General features: G+C 32.9%; 1 protein-coding gene across 1 annotated transcript; it reads right to left on the bottom strand.

The window, feature by feature from the left end:
• Positions 1-7420: 7420 nt before the first annotated feature.
• Positions 7421-14651, bottom strand: LOC100260232 (uncharacterized). Its single transcript, XM_002266048.5, has 14 exons — positions 14232-14651; positions 11645-11756; positions 11063-11175; positions 10861-10983; positions 10590-10762; positions 10372-10447; positions 9632-9718; positions 9289-9369; positions 9151-9183; positions 8742-8795; positions 8561-8602; positions 7975-8053; positions 7817-7887; positions 7421-7731 (listed from the first exon to the last, which is right to left on the bottom strand). The coding sequence occupies exons 1-14, from the start codon at positions 14391-14393 to the stop codon at positions 7630-7632; spliced, it is 1308 nt and encodes a 435-aa protein (XP_002266084.1). The 5' UTR covers positions 14394-14651; the 3' UTR covers positions 7421-7629.
• Between the last annotated feature and the right edge of the window lie 3714 nt (positions 14652-18365).

Below are 18365 nucleotides of genomic sequence, written 5' to 3'. Positions count from 1 at the left end.
ATGTGTTGAGAAAATGATCAATAAGTTTTCTAGCATGTTTCTGTAATAAGGAAAAAACCCAAAAGGACATTATCGAAATTCCAATGGTGAGAAAGTTTCATGATGTATTTCTAGATGAACTACCAAGTTTTCCATTACATAGAGAGTTTGATTTTTCTATCGAGGTATATCTAGGAATAGATCCTATTTTAGTGGCACCTTATATGATGACCCCTCTTGAATTGAAAGAATTGAAAACTTAGTTAGAAAAATTGTTGAATAAGGGTTTTATTCAACCAAGTACGTCAACATCGGGAGCCTTAGTGTTGTTTGTGGAAAAGAAAAATGACACCTTGATGTTATGTATTGATTATAGGAAGTTGAATAGAGTTATTTTGAAAAATAAGTATGTATTGATTATAGGAAGTTGAATAGAGTTATTTTGAAAAATAAGTACTTTCTTCTAAGAATAGATGATTTGTTTAATTAATTAAAGGGAGAAAAATATTTTGATAAGATTGATTTGACAACTAGGTATCATCAATCAGGGTTAGCAAGGAACATGTCTCTTAAATGGCATTTAGAAAAAGACATGGGCATTATGAATTCTTAGTCATGCCTTTGGACTAATAAATGCCCCCGTTGCCTTCATGAATTTAATGAATGGAATATTCTATGCTTACTTGGATTAGTTTATGATTGTCTTTATGGGTGTCATTCTAATTTGCTCAAGGAGTTTGGAGGAACATAAGCAACATTTGGTGATCACTCTTAAAACCTTGAGAAGATTCCAATTGTATGGGAAACTAGACAAAAGTGAGTTATGGCTTATTAAAGTGAATTTTCTAGGTCATGTAGTTTCTAAAACGGGGCTGGCAATAAACCATTCCAAGGTGGAGGCTATGCAAAATTGGCAAAGACCTATTAATGTATTTAAAGTTAGGAGTTTCTTAAGTCTGACTAGATATTACAGGAGGTTTGTGTAGAAATTCTCAAGGATTGCAAACACTAATGACTTGGTTGACTAAAAATGGGGTAAAATTTGAATGGAATGAGGAGTATGAGAATTCTTTTAGGGATTGAAGGGAAAATTGGTCATTGTTTCCATTGATAAAAATATCAGTAATCACGGATATATCGATACTTTGATTTTACGAATATATCGAAGATATATCAATAGACATTTTGGAAAAAAAAAATTTGGTAAGCAAAAAATTGATCAAAACTCATGGAAATGTAAGAAAATTTTTATAGCAATGTAATTAGAAGTATATTAGATATTTTAAAGTTGTTTTGTTGAAGAATTTGATATATGTATGATATAATTTATTTTATCTGATAATAATATCGTATGCGTTGATAAAAAAAATATGAATTTTATAAGTGTATATATATTATTAAATTACATCAAATATTATTTCACAATAATTTTGTGATATTTAATTTTAATATGTCTAATTTTAAAATATATTTAATGTTAAAATTATGATTCATTCAATTCAATTGTATTAAATGATATAAAATAAATGATAACATATGTATAATTTTTTTAATATTTATATTTCTTATATTTAATTAATATATAAATGATATAAAGAAAAGTTAAAGAAAATTATCACCATAATTTTTATATTTTTTGTGTTCAATTAAATTAAATTTAAAAATAAAATAATTAGAATTAATTTGTTTATTAAAATATTTTGTTTTTATCACGGTGTTAGTATATGTTAATTATAGTGCATACCATATTATAAATGACAAGGTAGCCCAATGGTGAGTAGGCCTTTCTAAAGGTTTGTTTGGGTAGCTAGGCTTGGGTTCAATTGTTGTGTTCTTCAATTCATAATTTGAATTTTCTTCATTTTAATTTTGACCAATCAAAGTGGATATGGATAGTCAGATCAATGTGGGAATGCAAGGAAGCTCAGAGTCGTTGAATTAACGGACTAGGAAAATGGGGAGAGAGCATTGATTTTTTTTTTTCAAAAAATTGTCGAATTTTTGGTGATTTTCTGTAATCATCAACAATTTTTTAGAATTTCTCCAATTATTCAGCCCTAACTAATATTTTGGTGATTTTTTTCGATATTTCTCCACACCGATTTTTCACCCATTTTTTTGTATCATTCTGAAACACGAAATTTCATAGATCTTTTCTGAAATTTTCATCCATGACTGCTCCAATGTTAACCACCCTTATTATTGGAGAGTTATTTACAAATTATTGTGACGCTTTTACAATTGGTCTTGAGTGTGTATTGATACAATAAGACAGTGTGTATTAACACAATAAGGCAATGTGTATTAACACATTAAGGCAAGGTGAGAGCTTATGTCTTAAGGCAATTAAAGCCTCATGAATGAATCTATCTATCACACATGACTTAGAGCTTCCAACAATGGTTTTTTGCCCTCAAGACTTGGAGACAGTATTTGTATGGAGAGAAATTTGAGGTGTACTTTGACCATAAGAGTTTAAAATACATCTTTACTAAAAAAGATTTGAACTCTAAGCAACATAGATGGATGGAGACATTATAAAATTATGATTTAGCTCTTTACTATCATCTAGGAAAGGCAAATGTTATGGAAAATGCCCTTAGTAGAAAGAACTATAGACATTTATCTAGCTTGTGGTTGAGAGAGTTCGAGGTGTATATAATTATTAAGGATTTTAAGTTATGTCTTGGTTAGGAAGGACGAGGCCCATGCTTGTATTGTATGTCGACTAGACCAAGGATTATCCAAAGAGTAGTGGAGGCCTAAGTTCATTATGAGATTTAGAGAAAGTTAAAGCTCAATTGGTAAAAGGTGAGGTATTCAAGAATTGGTCCATGCATGCAAATGGGAGTGTGAAATTTAAGGGAAGACTTTGTGTTTCAACGGATTTAGAATTGAGAAATGAAATTTTAGCAAACGCTCATAGAACAAAGTATGAAGAGAGACATCACTTAATATGTAGTCAATGTCCAAATTTGTTAGCAAGTGAAAGTTGAGCATCAAAAACTTGCAAGGTTGTTACATATACCTTAGTGGAAATGAGATCACATTACTATGGACTTTGTGATAGGGTTTACAAAAACCAAAAGCAAAAAAACAAAATGAAGTATGGGTTATTGTGGATTGCCCTAAGGAGGAAACAGGACAACACCATCCACAACTCTTCTATAATATTTGAAGTTAATTTATCTAAAATTTGATACAAAATTTCTTTTTGGTGAATAGGATGTAATATCCTGGTATTTTAGGTCATGTGGAAATTGTGAGTTTGAAAATTTTCTAGCAAAGTGGCGGTTGAAAAGTAAAAGGGCAAAGTTAAGAACACGTGTTGAATTTGCATTGGAAAATTCGAAGAACTTTAGTGGTCAAATTGAATTTGTGCCATGTCACCTTTACTATAGAGAATTTCTTAGGAAGTTAGATAAGTTTTACCTATTATTAGAATTAATAATTTTGATTTTGGAGGATTAATTATGTTGATAAAAAAATGTAAGTCTATGATTTGGTATTGTTATAAGTTATATTTTATTGAGAAATAAGAAATTTAATTTATGTAAAAAAAAATACACTATTTAGAAATGTAAGTATATGTATATATAATAAAAAGAGCTTAATACACTTTGCCCCTTCAACCTATCACGTGTTTTGCACATTACTCCTTTAGGTTTAAAATCAAACAAATTTCCCTCTAAGCTTCTTGAATACTAGGGGTCGGACGATATTAGTTTGAATGGATGGAAATGTCATGTGTTGCACACATGACTTAATAAGGGTAGATTAGTAAATTGAATCACCAAAATGAAGCTCTCCTTTTTTTTTCTACTTCGTTCCTCCTTTAAAACTCTAAATCCTCAAACACCCACAATATCTGCAAAACAATTAAAAGAAAACTAAAAGTTCAAGAACATTAACTACAACAATAAATAGCAAATCATAGGACCAAAGAAATTTTACCTGGATTGAACATCTTTCTTCCTTCTTATTCTCTTCATCACACATGATATGCCAGAATTAAACCTAGTCATAACAGAAAAATTATGAGCTTATACCAATGAACCTCAACAAGAGCCTACGGGCCAAGGAAGCCATGGTCACATATTAATGAATATCTCCATCAGTTGGACAATTCCTTTGCTTTGATTGATTTTCTTTATTCTTTAATGCCAACTAGATTTTTGAACAACTTCGTCTCATATAATTCTAGATAAACCAGAAACATATGAACCCAATTGTATTTTACCATGAAGATTTATAGCTGGTCACATGCTTAATAGAGAATGCCTAGAAAAAGGATGAAAAAGGCAAATAACAAGGTTTCATTTATCCCTTTTCTTTTCCCGCAGCTTCCCAGCAACCAAATAGAGCAAAAGGGCATAAAAACGAAAATCCCTTTTGCCCAAAAACAAAACCTAATCAACAAGATAGAAAAAGGGTACCATAACAACGAGTAAAAAAAAAATTAATGGGAATTACATTGAAAGAAGCCATGGCTTGGGGACTAAGAATAGCTTAAGGGGAAGGAGTGGGAATGATGAAAGTAGCGTTGTTGGTGAGAGTGCCTACGAAAGCACCAATGGCGACACCTTAAGCAACACTAGTGGCGATGACGATGACGACTTCAACAGGCAAGGACTGCTTAACTAACCACACCTTCCTTAGAATTTGAGAGGAAGAACGAAGAAGAAGAAAGAGGAAGAACTCTATTTTGGTGATTCAATTCACAAATCTACCCTTACTTATTAAGTCACGTGTACAACACATGACATTTTTGTCCATTCAAACTAATACCGTCCAACAAAAAAGACACAGTGCTAATATTTAAGAAGTTTGGAGGACAATTTGTTTACTTTTAAACCCGAAAGGGACAATGTGCAAAACACGCGATAGGTTGAGGGGGTAAAGTGTATTAACCCCTAATAAAAATTAGATTTTTGAGAAATTAAAATATATTTGGGGATGATGTATATGAATCAATATGGGAAAATTGTAAATAATAATAAAAATAGATAGTAGTACAAATATATATATATATATATATATAATAAAAGAAGAAGAAGTTGTAAGTGGCATGAAATTTGTCACCGAAAAACAAATGAAATAAAAGAACAAGAAAAAAATGAAGGTTGCGTGAAACTATGGAAGCCACTATAAGGGAGATAAAAAAAAATGAAAAGAAAAAGAAAAAGAAAGGAATGGTCAACATAAAAAAGAGGAATAGGAGTTGATGATAGTAGAGAGGGAAGAAGAACATAAAAGAAAAAAGAAAGAGAGAGAGAGAGAGAGAAAAAAAAAGAGCTCATGCAACGTTTGATAGACTAAATGTAATCCGTTCCATGAGAAATTCTAGGAAAATATTCTATTTTATGTGGGAAACATCATTGTGGAATTTGATTTCAAAGTTAATGGTTAGATTCTTGGTTTTTGGTAGGGTGGCTCATCCCTAAAATTTTTTATTTGATATATTTTGAAAGAAAAAAATGGTAGATATTGTTGTTATGAGATAGATCTATTTATACTTGTGATTCTTGCTTGTGATTTGGTATATGATTGTTGTTTAAATTTTATTTCATGATGATTTATGAATTTTTGGTTAACGAAAATAATGAAATGGTCATTTGTTGATAATTTAACTTATGAGAATTGAAGAATTTGCATTGAATTTTGAGAAAATTAGATTATGTTTATATATATATATATATGTATGTATGTATGTATTGTGGAAATAATAGTTCCAATATGTAGGTATTATGTATTGCATATATGTCATAGTTGTGTGAAAAAAAAAATAATGAAAGGTTATATGAAATGGAAAAAAAATGGTGAAGAGAGAAGACCTCGAGAAAGAGTGAATTAAGAAAAGAGTGAGATCCTTAGTGTGAAAGACATAAAAATATACCTTGAAAAACTCTGAATGGGGAGTGTATTCGAGTACAAACACATATCCTTTGGTGAAAAATTGAGAACAATAGTGAAAAGCTTCGAGAGAGAGTGAACTAAGAAGGGAGTGAGATCTCTAGTGTGAAAGACACAAAAATATACCTTAAAAAACTCCGAATGGGGAGTGTATTTTGGTGCAAATACATATCTTTTGATGAAAACCCAGGAACAACAGTACATTATATGATTGAGTATTACATCTCCATTTTCATTTTCTTTTTATTATTAAGATGTTTACATGTTATATATTTGAATTAAAATAAAATTTTGGTTAATTTTTGAATGTTTATTTTTATGTTTGTTTACCATCTTTGGTCTATGACACCTCCTTGAGCAAAGTGAAAATGCTTACTCATTTCTACTTAAAAATTTTTAGATGTAAAAATTGTTTCTGAGGACCCATAGGTGGATTAGGGAGGGCTTTAGAATGTCCTAAGAAGTTTAAGAGTTGTTTAAAAATTTTAATGTTTCACTTGTGTTAAACTTTTGGAGATGTATTCATTTTGTAAATTTGACTACATGTAATTTGATTATACTTTGGTTGGTTGTGAATGAATGGAATGAATATTTGATTTAGAAATGCTTGTAGAGACTTTGATAGTTTCTTACGTTGAACATTAATAACATTTATGAGCTAGTGAAGGTTAGTGGTAAGAAAAATTCATTTAATTGAATTTTTAGCTTAGTGAATTTCATTAAAAATTAAATTGTGATTGATTTTAAGATTAAAAAAAAAGGGTTTACTGGTGTCAACTTGGATTAGGAGTAACCCTTAGATTTGACTTGTGATCATGGATCGAGTTCTTACCAGAGTTTAGGTTATGGCATTTACTTTTTGACATTCCATTGAAAATGTATTTGACCTTTAATAAGTATTCAAACATGTCCTCAAAATAAGAATTCAAATAAATAGCATGCATATACATACATACATACATACATACATATATTTTTAAAAGGAATATGATAATTTAAAATTTTATACATATTTATATTATATATTTTAATATTAAGACAAACTAAAAAAGAAACGAAAAACAAGTAATATGTTAAAAATCATATGAACCAAAAAAAAACTGTGAGATAATAACCCAATTTTAGGTGACACAAATTGATGGTATGGTTTGATATTGTAATAGTATATGAATAAACTTATATTGTACTTGAATTCATTTAGTATATAAATAATATAGATAGCTAATTTTTGAACAAAATTAGCCAAACAACATTACAGCTCTTATTGAGCTTAACAAAAGTTCTTGACTACTCAAAAGTTATCCAAACATGGCCCAAGTATGGTTAGGCACGTCTTCCATGTGGTCCTATGACTTCTATCATTAGTCATGCCTAAGAATAATTAGGTTCCGAAATTTGCTATTCATTTTTTCCATTTTTATGGTAAGTGCAAATCCATTTTAAAATTTTTTATTTTTAACACGAGCTTGTAATTTGTAACTTCCTGATCCCAACCCATTTTCACCTTGAATCAATATTGGCCTAGAACTTGTGCAAAAATAATATTGGATGATTATGCAAAACTACTATTTACATTCCATCATTTACAACAGCAACACAAGGAATACCAGGATTGCATGTATTTTCCTTTGTTGGACTTTTGAGCCAGGAGGTAGGCTTGGATCCCCTGGAATATGCACACATTGGCAACCTTAGAGTCCTGTTTTGAGCTTACTACTATCCTGCTATCTTCAACAGTTATGATAGAAGAGCTGCTTCCATGTCATCAATATTGTTGTTCAACTCATCATTTGCAGGTTCATCTTGTTTCAGGAAAACAGCATAACATAAAGCAATCATCTGGGGAAAATTGAAAATGTTCGGAGTTAAAGAGATGGGAAGATGAATAAAGAAAATCAGATAAAGAGAGAGAGTTTGGGATTACCATGCATAATGATGCACAAACGATACTGAAACCTTTGCACTTGAAAGGGGCATTGCTAGACAGGAACCATGCTGGAGAAACATCAACATGATGATTCAGCAGTACAATTGAAATGATTCTGAAATTCACTTATCAAAAGATGTCAACAGTTAGCTTACATGTCAGTGGACTCATTGCGAGTGGTGATAACAAACTTGCGACAGACTGGATTCCAGCAATGAATCCTTGTGCTTTTCCCTTCACAACAATTGAAAATCTAAGGTAATTGGAGGATGAAAAAGATGGTAACAAATGAAAATTGTAAGCATTCAGGGTGTTTTTTCATCAACATATTTCTCAATAAGGGACCCTAAACAAGCAAAGGAACATGGTGAATTCAACAGTTGATGTCTGGGGGTCCTGCATTTTGAACATTAGTAAATACAGCTATGGACAAGTTCTCAGAACTGCTTAAGGATTGAATAAATACCAACTTGGTTTGAAATTTTATACAATAAACTCGACTAAGGTAGAATAGTTTGCTAGATTTTGTAGAACCTAGCACTGTAAACTTTAGCTCATTCAAGTTCCAAATTTAACTTGATGATGTTGATTTCTACTGAATAGAGTTTCACACATCCAGCTTTCTAATGATTTGGATTTGGAAGATTGACTAAACTTGATGAGGCATTCAAATCAAGTTGTTACACATGATACAATGGTATGACCATTACCAACACTGGGATGGTAGATATCCTTACATACCTGATTGGATGAGCTTGATGCTTTTGAAATAATAGCATAAGTCTGTCAAGTAAAAAGAAAGAACCCACAGGAAAAGAGGAAAAAATATTTAAAAAAAATTGAATATAAAGTGAATAACCATAATTGAATGTCATTACAGAATTCTAGGAAAGAAAACAGATTCAATAGAAATAGTACTTACAGAAGGTTTCACAAGGACATAGACGACTCCAAATGAGGCACTGAGGTATGGTACCTGTGATGATGCAGGGCCTCCCCATTAGTAAAGGTAAGATCATGTGTCATGAAACTTCAAATTAGTTTAATAATGAGACTACAAATTCTCAGTGTTGACACTTATCAATCAACACAGACAATTAGATTGATTCTTAAGAGAGGGGAAGGGGGATTGCAGATTGTAAGAGAGCCAATATTTTTTTTTTTTTTGAAATCCGATGAGATATATACCATTAAGATGTATGAAGAGGTAGGAAAGCATTGCATTAGAAACCTTAGTTGCAAAACTATCCCTTGTTTCCGTAAGTCAACAAGACTTTTACTTTGAGACAGAATTAAAAGTAAACATTCATCAAGTAGGTAAGAGTACAAACCCATGATGCCCATGCCAACCCATAGAACAATGCCTACACAGGAAAAGCACATTGATGAAATTTCCTTACTTGAAATATGCCTTATTAAATGAGCAAAATAGAAGGGACATTGAAATAAGTGAATCAAGAGAAACTCACATAAGCTATTGAAGCAAGCAATGCAGTGCAAAGTATTAGTTTTTCACCAACTAATGGATTTATTAGAGGAAGGATCAACATCTACAATCAAACCCCAAAGTGAGAATTGGATGGAGAATTCAGAGGAATTGAAAAACATTCCATGAAAGAAAGAACACATCCTACATTAGGTGACAGCAAAAACTTTCATTATGGGGTCAGCAGGCCACAAAAGATCAACAACATATGCATGAGTTTGTCTATACCATGCCTTCTATGATCACTAAACTGGGCTTGATACGAATATATCTCATTATCTTTCCCTGAAATAAAGACAGGAAAATACAAGTTACAAGGTAGATACCTGAGAGAAAATTGAACCAATTCCCACCATCATCAAAATTTCTGATAATTGATTTTTGTTGAAACCAAAGGCTGCCTTCAGATAATACTGCACATACAATTTATATGAGTGTCAAGAAGTTGTATGAGTTTCACATGACGTTATCCTTCAATCACATCTATCAAGTTGTCATTATAATGTGTGGGGGTAATACTAGGGGTGTTATTGAATTACTATTTACAATGCCAGATAGATGCCATCAATAACAGTAACAATCATAGCTATTACTACTATTATATACCTTGTTTGGTAGGATATTCATTTATCACAACCTTGTAAATCAAAGAAGTATGTGTTTCTTGAAAAAGATGAAGGAAATATGGATTTTGATCCATGAAGAAATGAAATATATATTTTGTTCCTGTAACTGATGTCAATCATGCGACAAAGTGAAGCTTATTTCTCAAAACAGGGAAAAAAAGTATTATTTCCCCATATAACACAACAAACTGTGCAAGCCAAAAAAATCTACTACCATTTCACCTGAATGCAGCCAATAGGCAAACCATGTTTAGATAAATGGCACAGAACTGTTACACAAAAACAATACAGCTTCATGTATCCTACTCTGTTTATGCAGAGGGGTCAGATTTGAGGTTTAGCACCCTAAAAACACCAGAATTGTCAAAACCATGACCTATAATAATGATTATAATCATACAAGTAAGCAGCTTTGGATTTTTTGGATTAAGGAATATTACCAGCAAGACCCCACTGATGCCAGACATACCCAACTCATAGAAGAAGGAAATAATAGATATTCCCTTGAGTGTTGGACTGAGGAGTAAAACAGAGCTCTTTAGCAAGATAAATTCAACATAATTTTAGTGTGAAGAAAAAAAAGAGAAAAGTATGTTGAGTTCCCTTAAAATACCAGATTAACAAGATTCAGAAACAACAATGTAATTAACATATATACCTGCTAAGAACCAGAGTTGCTGCATGTTTCATAGAGAGGCATCTTTCCTGCAAAACCTTGAAAATCTTTGTGCAGCCAGTTGAATGTTGATCCTGCCTAGGAGCCCGTCTAACTGTCTCAACCAAAAACAGTTGCATGTAAACTGGACCAAAGATTAAGAGGGCTATTGACACCTGAAACACAAAAGGCTTCATTAGTAGGAGGATATGACAAAATTAATGAAGTACAGAATCAGTTTAAAGCTAATTATAGAGTTACAGCACTGATATACCTCAAAAATGTACTTTTCAGGAAGAAAACGTGCTAGAACATTTCCCAAGACATGTGAAGCAGAAAAAATTCCAGTAATCCAGCTAAATGCAGCAGCCCTCTTACTGTCCTCAACCACATCAGCCTACTAGTGGAAAGGAAAATGTGATTCTTTTTAACCCAATCCACGATTTTAATCAATAACAATAAGGAAAATTTCTTACCACATAAGCAACCGATATGCAGAAAATACTCCCTTGACTTAGAATATATGAAACCGTACGAAGCACATAATAAGCATATACAAATCCTTTTGACTTATTCCAAGCAAGTACAGCTGAAACAGGAACATGGGCAATGAAAACATAAGGAACCTTGTGAATATTCATGTCCCACCTCAGAGTACAATGCAGCAACATCTTGAAACCATCATGTATTTACTGAGAAATATACTGGGGTGGTAAATATAAGTATATAATCACTTGCATAAAAGAGCCCAGGATTTGTATCAGAAATCATGTTGCAGATATTCATTGTCTATTTGATTTGCAGGTCACTAAGTTCTGTAACTCTTTACAAGCTCATGATCGATATGCACATGTTGTCCATTAATCATAGACTTCCAAAGTACAAATGCTAGCAGAGACACTGGGCAACATATATTTTTTAAGAACTATATATGTTAATTGGTTCAGAAAGAATTCCTCATTGCATAAAATATCTGGCTTTAGGGAAACCTCTGGTGTTTACTCAAAACACATACGCAGAATTATTGTGCAAAATGTAGATATTCAGAAAAAATATACCAAAAGGGAATATAGATGTGGATACAGTGACCATTAGCAGTGGTTTCCGGCCATACTCATCTGCAAGCTGACCTAATACTGGAAGCACCACCATCTTGAAAATTCCAACAACCTACAAGGAAAGAAGATATACCTGAATGTTATGGTAAAAAAAAAAATTAAAAAAAATCAGTGCAAAGGAAAATTCAGAATCACAGCTTATGAACATTATAACTTCCACATAATAATTATTTGGACTCATCATCAAAAACACTATTCTGCTAAACCTTCTAAGTACGGGTTCCAGGACTCATCACAACCTAAATGCACATCTAGCTTGGCCCTCCAAATACACTTTGATCCTTCAACTACTGCCCACTATTTGTAAAATGTATTCTAAATATTTAATCTGCTCTTCAGTTTGCTATCATCAATTCCACATATGAATAAGGAAAATTTAGAATCATAATTTACCAACACCATTAGCTCCATATATCAAATAATATATAGTCATATATAGGATTTTTTTCTTTTAGTGTGTATCATCTTCCAGAAAATGAGTGTTATAAAATCTTCTAACAACCTTAGCCCAAATCCCTTTCTCCAATCTCTTGGTGCCTTCACCCAAAACCAAAGCAGTGTGCAGCTCTTTTCTGGCAGCAAGATTGAAGCAAGCTACTTGATCTTGGCACAATTAGAGGTTTGTTCAAGTTCATCATAAGATTACTGAGCCAAACTCAACCCTATTTTGGAGTTTTTTAGCCTGTGCATTGAGCTCAAGCAGCCCAGTACTGAGCTTGGATCAGCTCAAGAGCACTCTAAAATCAGCTAGATTGGAGTCTTGGTTGAGGTCACTTGTGAAATAAACAATGTGAGGTATTTTAACCTCATTAATTTTGCAATCAAAGCTAGAGCAGCTACTGTTCCACTCCATTCATCTTGTTTACAGCTCTAGCTGCTTGTCAACATTTAAAACATCGTATTTAGCTCTTCATTTTTTCATTGACCATATCCAGGGTTAACCTACTAGCTTGCCCAAAAAATGCTTATTTCATAGACTGTCCTTTCCATCTTTGTGAAATTTTCTCATACTCCCTAGTGTCAACACCCTGGCTTTGCTACAGCCACTGCGGCTATACACTTATAGACAAAATTTAGTGCCAACTTGCATGGGTTAAAAGAAAACAATGGTATAGTACTAAAACAACAAGCCAAGATGACATGAGAGCTTAGTACTCCAGTAGGAAAAAAACCATGTGAATAGCACGTGCTTACTGGAAATTTTGAGTGTAAATTCTCCAAATCATAAATCAACTATTTGAAAACCACCACCAAAGGAGATGGTAATAGAAGAGAAAGCCAGCCTGGACGCTCTTAACCATAAATATGCACTAATTCATGCTGCCCCACAATTGACAAGTTAACATGGCCCACTATAATGATGAAAGTGATGTACCACTAATTCCAATATAAGGTATCTAGCAAACTGAAATATCAGAAAAATGCTACAGTTTAAACAAATAAATGACATATTGTACTAAAAAGAATCAGTGGACCACAATGGCGTCTAAAATGTCACAGTACTTCCAAGAAACAACCATCTATATTGGCCGTGTTCACTCAGTTTATCATTATCATATATGCCACAATACTGGAATCCCTAGTTTGATAGTCAACCCTTGAAAATTTTGGGAACATCTCCATTGAACCCCTGACCTGAAGCATGGTTCCTTGGTAGCACAACAGCATGATACCTTAGGTCTATACTATCCCATTACTGGGTCTTTATTTAATGGGCACCCCAACTATAAACAGAGTAATTTCAAGTGATCCAGAATCATGAGATAATCTCAAACCCTTGATCATGTAAATCTATTAGGTGGGTGCTGCTAAACCATTGATGGGATCCTGATTCTTTTTACATAGGGCATGCTGACAGACATGAGAGCAGTTGGGATGGAGATTTTATTGGAGAAGGGTATACAATATTAAACAACTTTTGTCTTGAAAGCAAGAGTTGACTTACTTATGGGATGACTAAGTAAAAAAAAAAAAAAAAGGATGAATACCAAAAAATTGACCATTTCCTTACACCTCTTTCAGCTCATCAAAGTTTAAACAGCATATCCATGAATACACCTACCAGTCAAAAAACAAATATTGACAGAAAAATGAAAAAGAACAAATTAATATTATATGGACGTGCCAAAACAGTAGCTGTCTCAGCATTAGCTTCCAAAAGGAAAATTGATATTGGAGTTGAAAGCGAGGAGTTCAAGCTTCCTTTTCCCAATCAACGCTATCTTTCAGTGCGGTCATGCTAACCTTTGAAAACTAAAATTTCAGCATAAATTTTCAAATTGATGAATGAAATGTTTATTTGTACAAATTAATTCTATAATCTCAGTCAAGAATAAGAAAATAAGAGAAAGTTATGATCAAAGATGAGTCCAGTCCAGAAACAAGGAGAGAAAATTTATTTGGCTCCGAAGAAAATATGGGAAAAACAAAGAAATTAAAATTTTAATCATTTGACCGAATTTTTGTTTTTCATTGACAGAAAACCAAAACAACAGTGAGAACGACGGAGAAGAAGAGAGTGAAATACCGTCTGCTGAAGACCATTAATGTAAATGACCTCAGCACAGGTAGAGGCGCCGGAGCAAAGAGCGGCGGTGGTAACGTCGACGAGGACGGAGACGGTCATCTCCTCGGCGATCCAGTGGAAGCAGAGGGGGCAAAGGAGATGGAGCAGAGGGCGGAGGGCCATGGATGAAAAGCCGTCGTTTTGGGAAGGAGGAGGAAGAGGAGCGTTAGGTGTGGTTTGTTGAGATATTGGCCAGTAGTTAACTGCTGTGGAGTGAGGAAATTTAAAGGCACAAAAAATGTGGGATACATGGCAAAGTGGGACGTAAGTCACATAACCACGCTCCGGCACTCGCTCGTCGTGTGCCTCTGCTTGTTTTCGTGTGCCGCTCACTGCTCTCGCCTGTTCAGTCACCTGATGCTTGCGCAGTAAACAGGAAGGTCATGATTGGCACGGGCGTGATAGGAATAAATTTGATTATGCATGTGAGTTCGGCGTAATTATTTGTTAGCATTTCAATGTTTCATCACGATACGAAATCATCACGATACGAATATAAATTCATGATAACAAATTAATAAATAATTTAAAATAATTTTTTATTTTAATTTTAAAAGACATCAATTAAAGTTTTTCTTTTGGAATAAATAATAAAATTTTAAAAATAATATTTACTTATAAATAAAAAATTAATCACATCGATAAAAATACCTTTTAAGATATAGAAAGTTTTTTTTTTGTTATAAAATATGAGAATTTATCAAACTTGTGGATAACTATCGATATTGATGTATATCTCTTTGTGGTTTCCTATAAAAGAGAAATACCTCTAATGAAAATTCACTATGTTCTCTTCTTATATTTTAATTTCTCTTTTTCGTTTTCTTCCCCTTCCACTTTATTATTTTATAACACATTATCAGCACGAATAGTCTCTACAAAAAAATAGAAATATTTTACTCTATTTAGAGAAATAAAAAGACATTTTTCTCTTTAGAGAAATAGAAAGACTCTTCTCTCTTCTTTCTCATAAAAAGTTTTCAAATAATGTCAAACCTTACAAAGCTTGAATTTGTTGCCCTCGATATTTTGGACAAAAACTACTTATCTCGGGTTCTGGATACTAAAATTCATCTAGATGCCATGAATCTTGGAAATACCATTAAAGAAGGTAATGATGCATCCCTATAGGATCGCTTAGAGCTTTGATATTCCTTCGTCATCACATTGATGAAGGATTAAAATGTGAATACCTTACGATCAAAGATCATTTCATCATTTGAAATAATATAAAGGAACGATATGACCACCGAAAAACCATAATCATTCCAAAGGCATGCTATGATTGGATGTACTTGAGATTACAAGATTTCAAGTTTGTTAGTGACTATAACTCAGCCTTATTTAAAATTTGCTCACAATTAAAATTGTGTGGAGGAAAAGGTCACTGAAGAAGATACGCTTGAAAAAACATTTATGACTTTTCATGTCTCAAACGTGCTCCTGTAGCAGCAATATCGAGAGCGTCATTTCACTGAATATTCAGAATTGATCTCATGTCTTCTTGTGGCTGAACAAAATAATGAGCTTTTATTGAAAAACCATCACTCTTGTCCTATTGGGTCTGTGTCATTGCCTGAAGCCAATGCCACATCTATTCAAACTCTTGGACATGGATAAGAACGTGGATATGGATGAGGTTGAGGTAGAGTACGTGGTTGCGATTAAGGTCGTATTAAACATAATTCTTCTCATCGTAGTGGTTCTCAAAGTAAAAAGAATAACTCAAACCACCAGAAGTGGAATAATTTAGAGGCACAACCTGAAAAGATGATAGAACCATAAAGTAAACATGCTTGTGAGAATAAATGTCATAGATGTGGTATGAAAGGACATTGGTCACATACTTGTTGTACTTCAAAGCATTTTGTTGACCTTTATCAAGCCTTGATAAAAGTAAAAGGAAGGGAAGTTGAAATGAACTTCATTGATAATGATGGTCCAGTGAATCTAACCCATTTAGATATCTCAAATTTCTTTGAGAATCCTAATGGGAAAATTAACCATCTAATTGGCGATGAAAATGTTTATTATGATTAAATGTTATGTTTTTATTTAGTTCTTTGAAAATATGTTTATTTTGTTATCGTCTTTGAACACATTGTTTATTATTCATCTTTTATAGTTTATTTCACATTTTATTATTTCTTATTTAAATTCTTTTCTTTATTTATACTTGAAGATACATGGATCTCTCTCATACCTTGGTACATCATACGTCATCCAATGTAGATGCATGTCTTGTAGATTGTGCAACAACACACACAATCCTTCATGATAAAAAATATTTAACTAACTTATCGTTGGTTAAGTCTAATGTTAATACAATATCAGGTCCTATAGACTTGATTCAAGGCTTTGGAAGAGCAACTATTATTTTACTTAGTGAAACTAAAATCCACATTAATGATGCTCTTTATTGTACTAAATCCAAGCAAAATCTTCTCAGTTTCAAGGCTATTCCCCAAAATGGATATCATATTGAAACTATGAATGATGATAGTAATAAATATCTTCTCATTTATTTAGTTATTTCTGGGAAAAAACACATTTAGGAAAAGTTTCCTTCTTATTCTTATGGGCTATATCAAACAATCATTAGACCCATTGAGTCATATGTTGTCATGAACCAGAAGTTTTGTGACTTAAAAACTTTTATGACTTGGCATGAACGTCTTAGTCATCTAGGATTATCCATGATGTGTTGTATTATCAACAATTCTTTTGGGCATTCCTTGAAGAACCAGAAGATTCTGATGCCCAATGATTACAATTGTGTTGGTTGCTCACAAGACAAATTAATTATTAAACCATCATTTACCAAGATTGAATATGAATCACCAACCTTTCTAGAATGTATTCAAGGTGATATTTGTGGACTTATTCATCCACTTAGTGGACCTTTTCGTTATTTTATGGTTTTAATTGATGCATTAACTAGTTGGTCTCATGTTTGTCTTCTTTCAACTAGAAATGTTGCCTCTACTAGGTTACTTGCTCAAATAATTAAACTCAAGGTGCAATTCCCTAATCACTCTATTAAGACAATTTGTCTTGATAATGCTGGCGAATTCTCATCTCAAACATTTCTTGATTATTGTATGTCGATTGGTATTGATGTTGAATATCTTGTTGCTCATAATCACACTCAGAATGGACTAGTTGAATCTTTTATTAAGCATTTGCAACTGATTGCAAGACCATTACTCTTGAGAACAAAATTGCCTTTGTCTGATTGAGGGCATGCTATTCTTCATGCTGCCACTTTAATTCAAGTTCGTCCTACAACTAATCATGAATGCTCACCTTTACAACTTACTTTAGGCTCCCAACCAAATGTTTCACATTTACGTATTTTTGGTTGTACTGCTTATGTTCCCATAGCTCCACCTCAATGTTCCAAGTTAGGTCCTCAACGTCGACTTGGTATATATGTTGGTTTTAATTCTCCCTTTATTATTCATTATCTTGAATAATTCACAGGTGATGTTTTTATTACCCGCTTTATAGATTGTCATTTTGATGAAAATGTTTTCCCACCATTAGGGGGAGGCAAGTCAATTCCAAGAAAATGGCAAGACATTACATGGTATGTATCCTCCTTGTCTCATCTTAATCCCTATACAAGACTGTGAATTAGAAGTTCACAGGATTGTTCATTTGCAAGGACTTGAAAATCAGTTACTTGATGTTTTCACAAATATAAAGAAAGTAACGAAGTCATACGCGCCAGTTGTGAATGCCCCAACACATATTGATGTCCCTGAAGGACAATTAGAGAATGTCATAGCAAGTGAATCTAAGACACGCCTGAAGCGTGGCAGACCTATTGGCTCAAAGGATTCAATTCCTAAAAAAAGAAAAAAGAACAACATATGAAAAGTTTGGTACTCTTAAAGAGTTCACAAATATGAAAGGGTCAAATAATGAAACTCAACTCAACAAACAGTTAGCCCCTGAAGAGGCACAAATTGATCAAATATCGGTATCTAGAATTGAAGAGATCTTAATGAGTTACATAGGAGAAACAAATAACCGTAGTGATATTATCATAGATAATATATTTGCATTCCAAGTGGCTATGAACATAATGAG

This window comes from Vitis vinifera, chromosome 13 (genome assembly GCF_030704535.1).
Source record: "Vitis vinifera cultivar Pinot Noir 40024 chromosome 13, ASM3070453v1".
Lineage (NCBI taxonomy): Eukaryota > Viridiplantae > Streptophyta > Magnoliopsida > Vitales > Vitaceae > Vitis > Vitis vinifera.
This window is presented reverse-complemented; position numbering and strand designations above follow the sequence as displayed.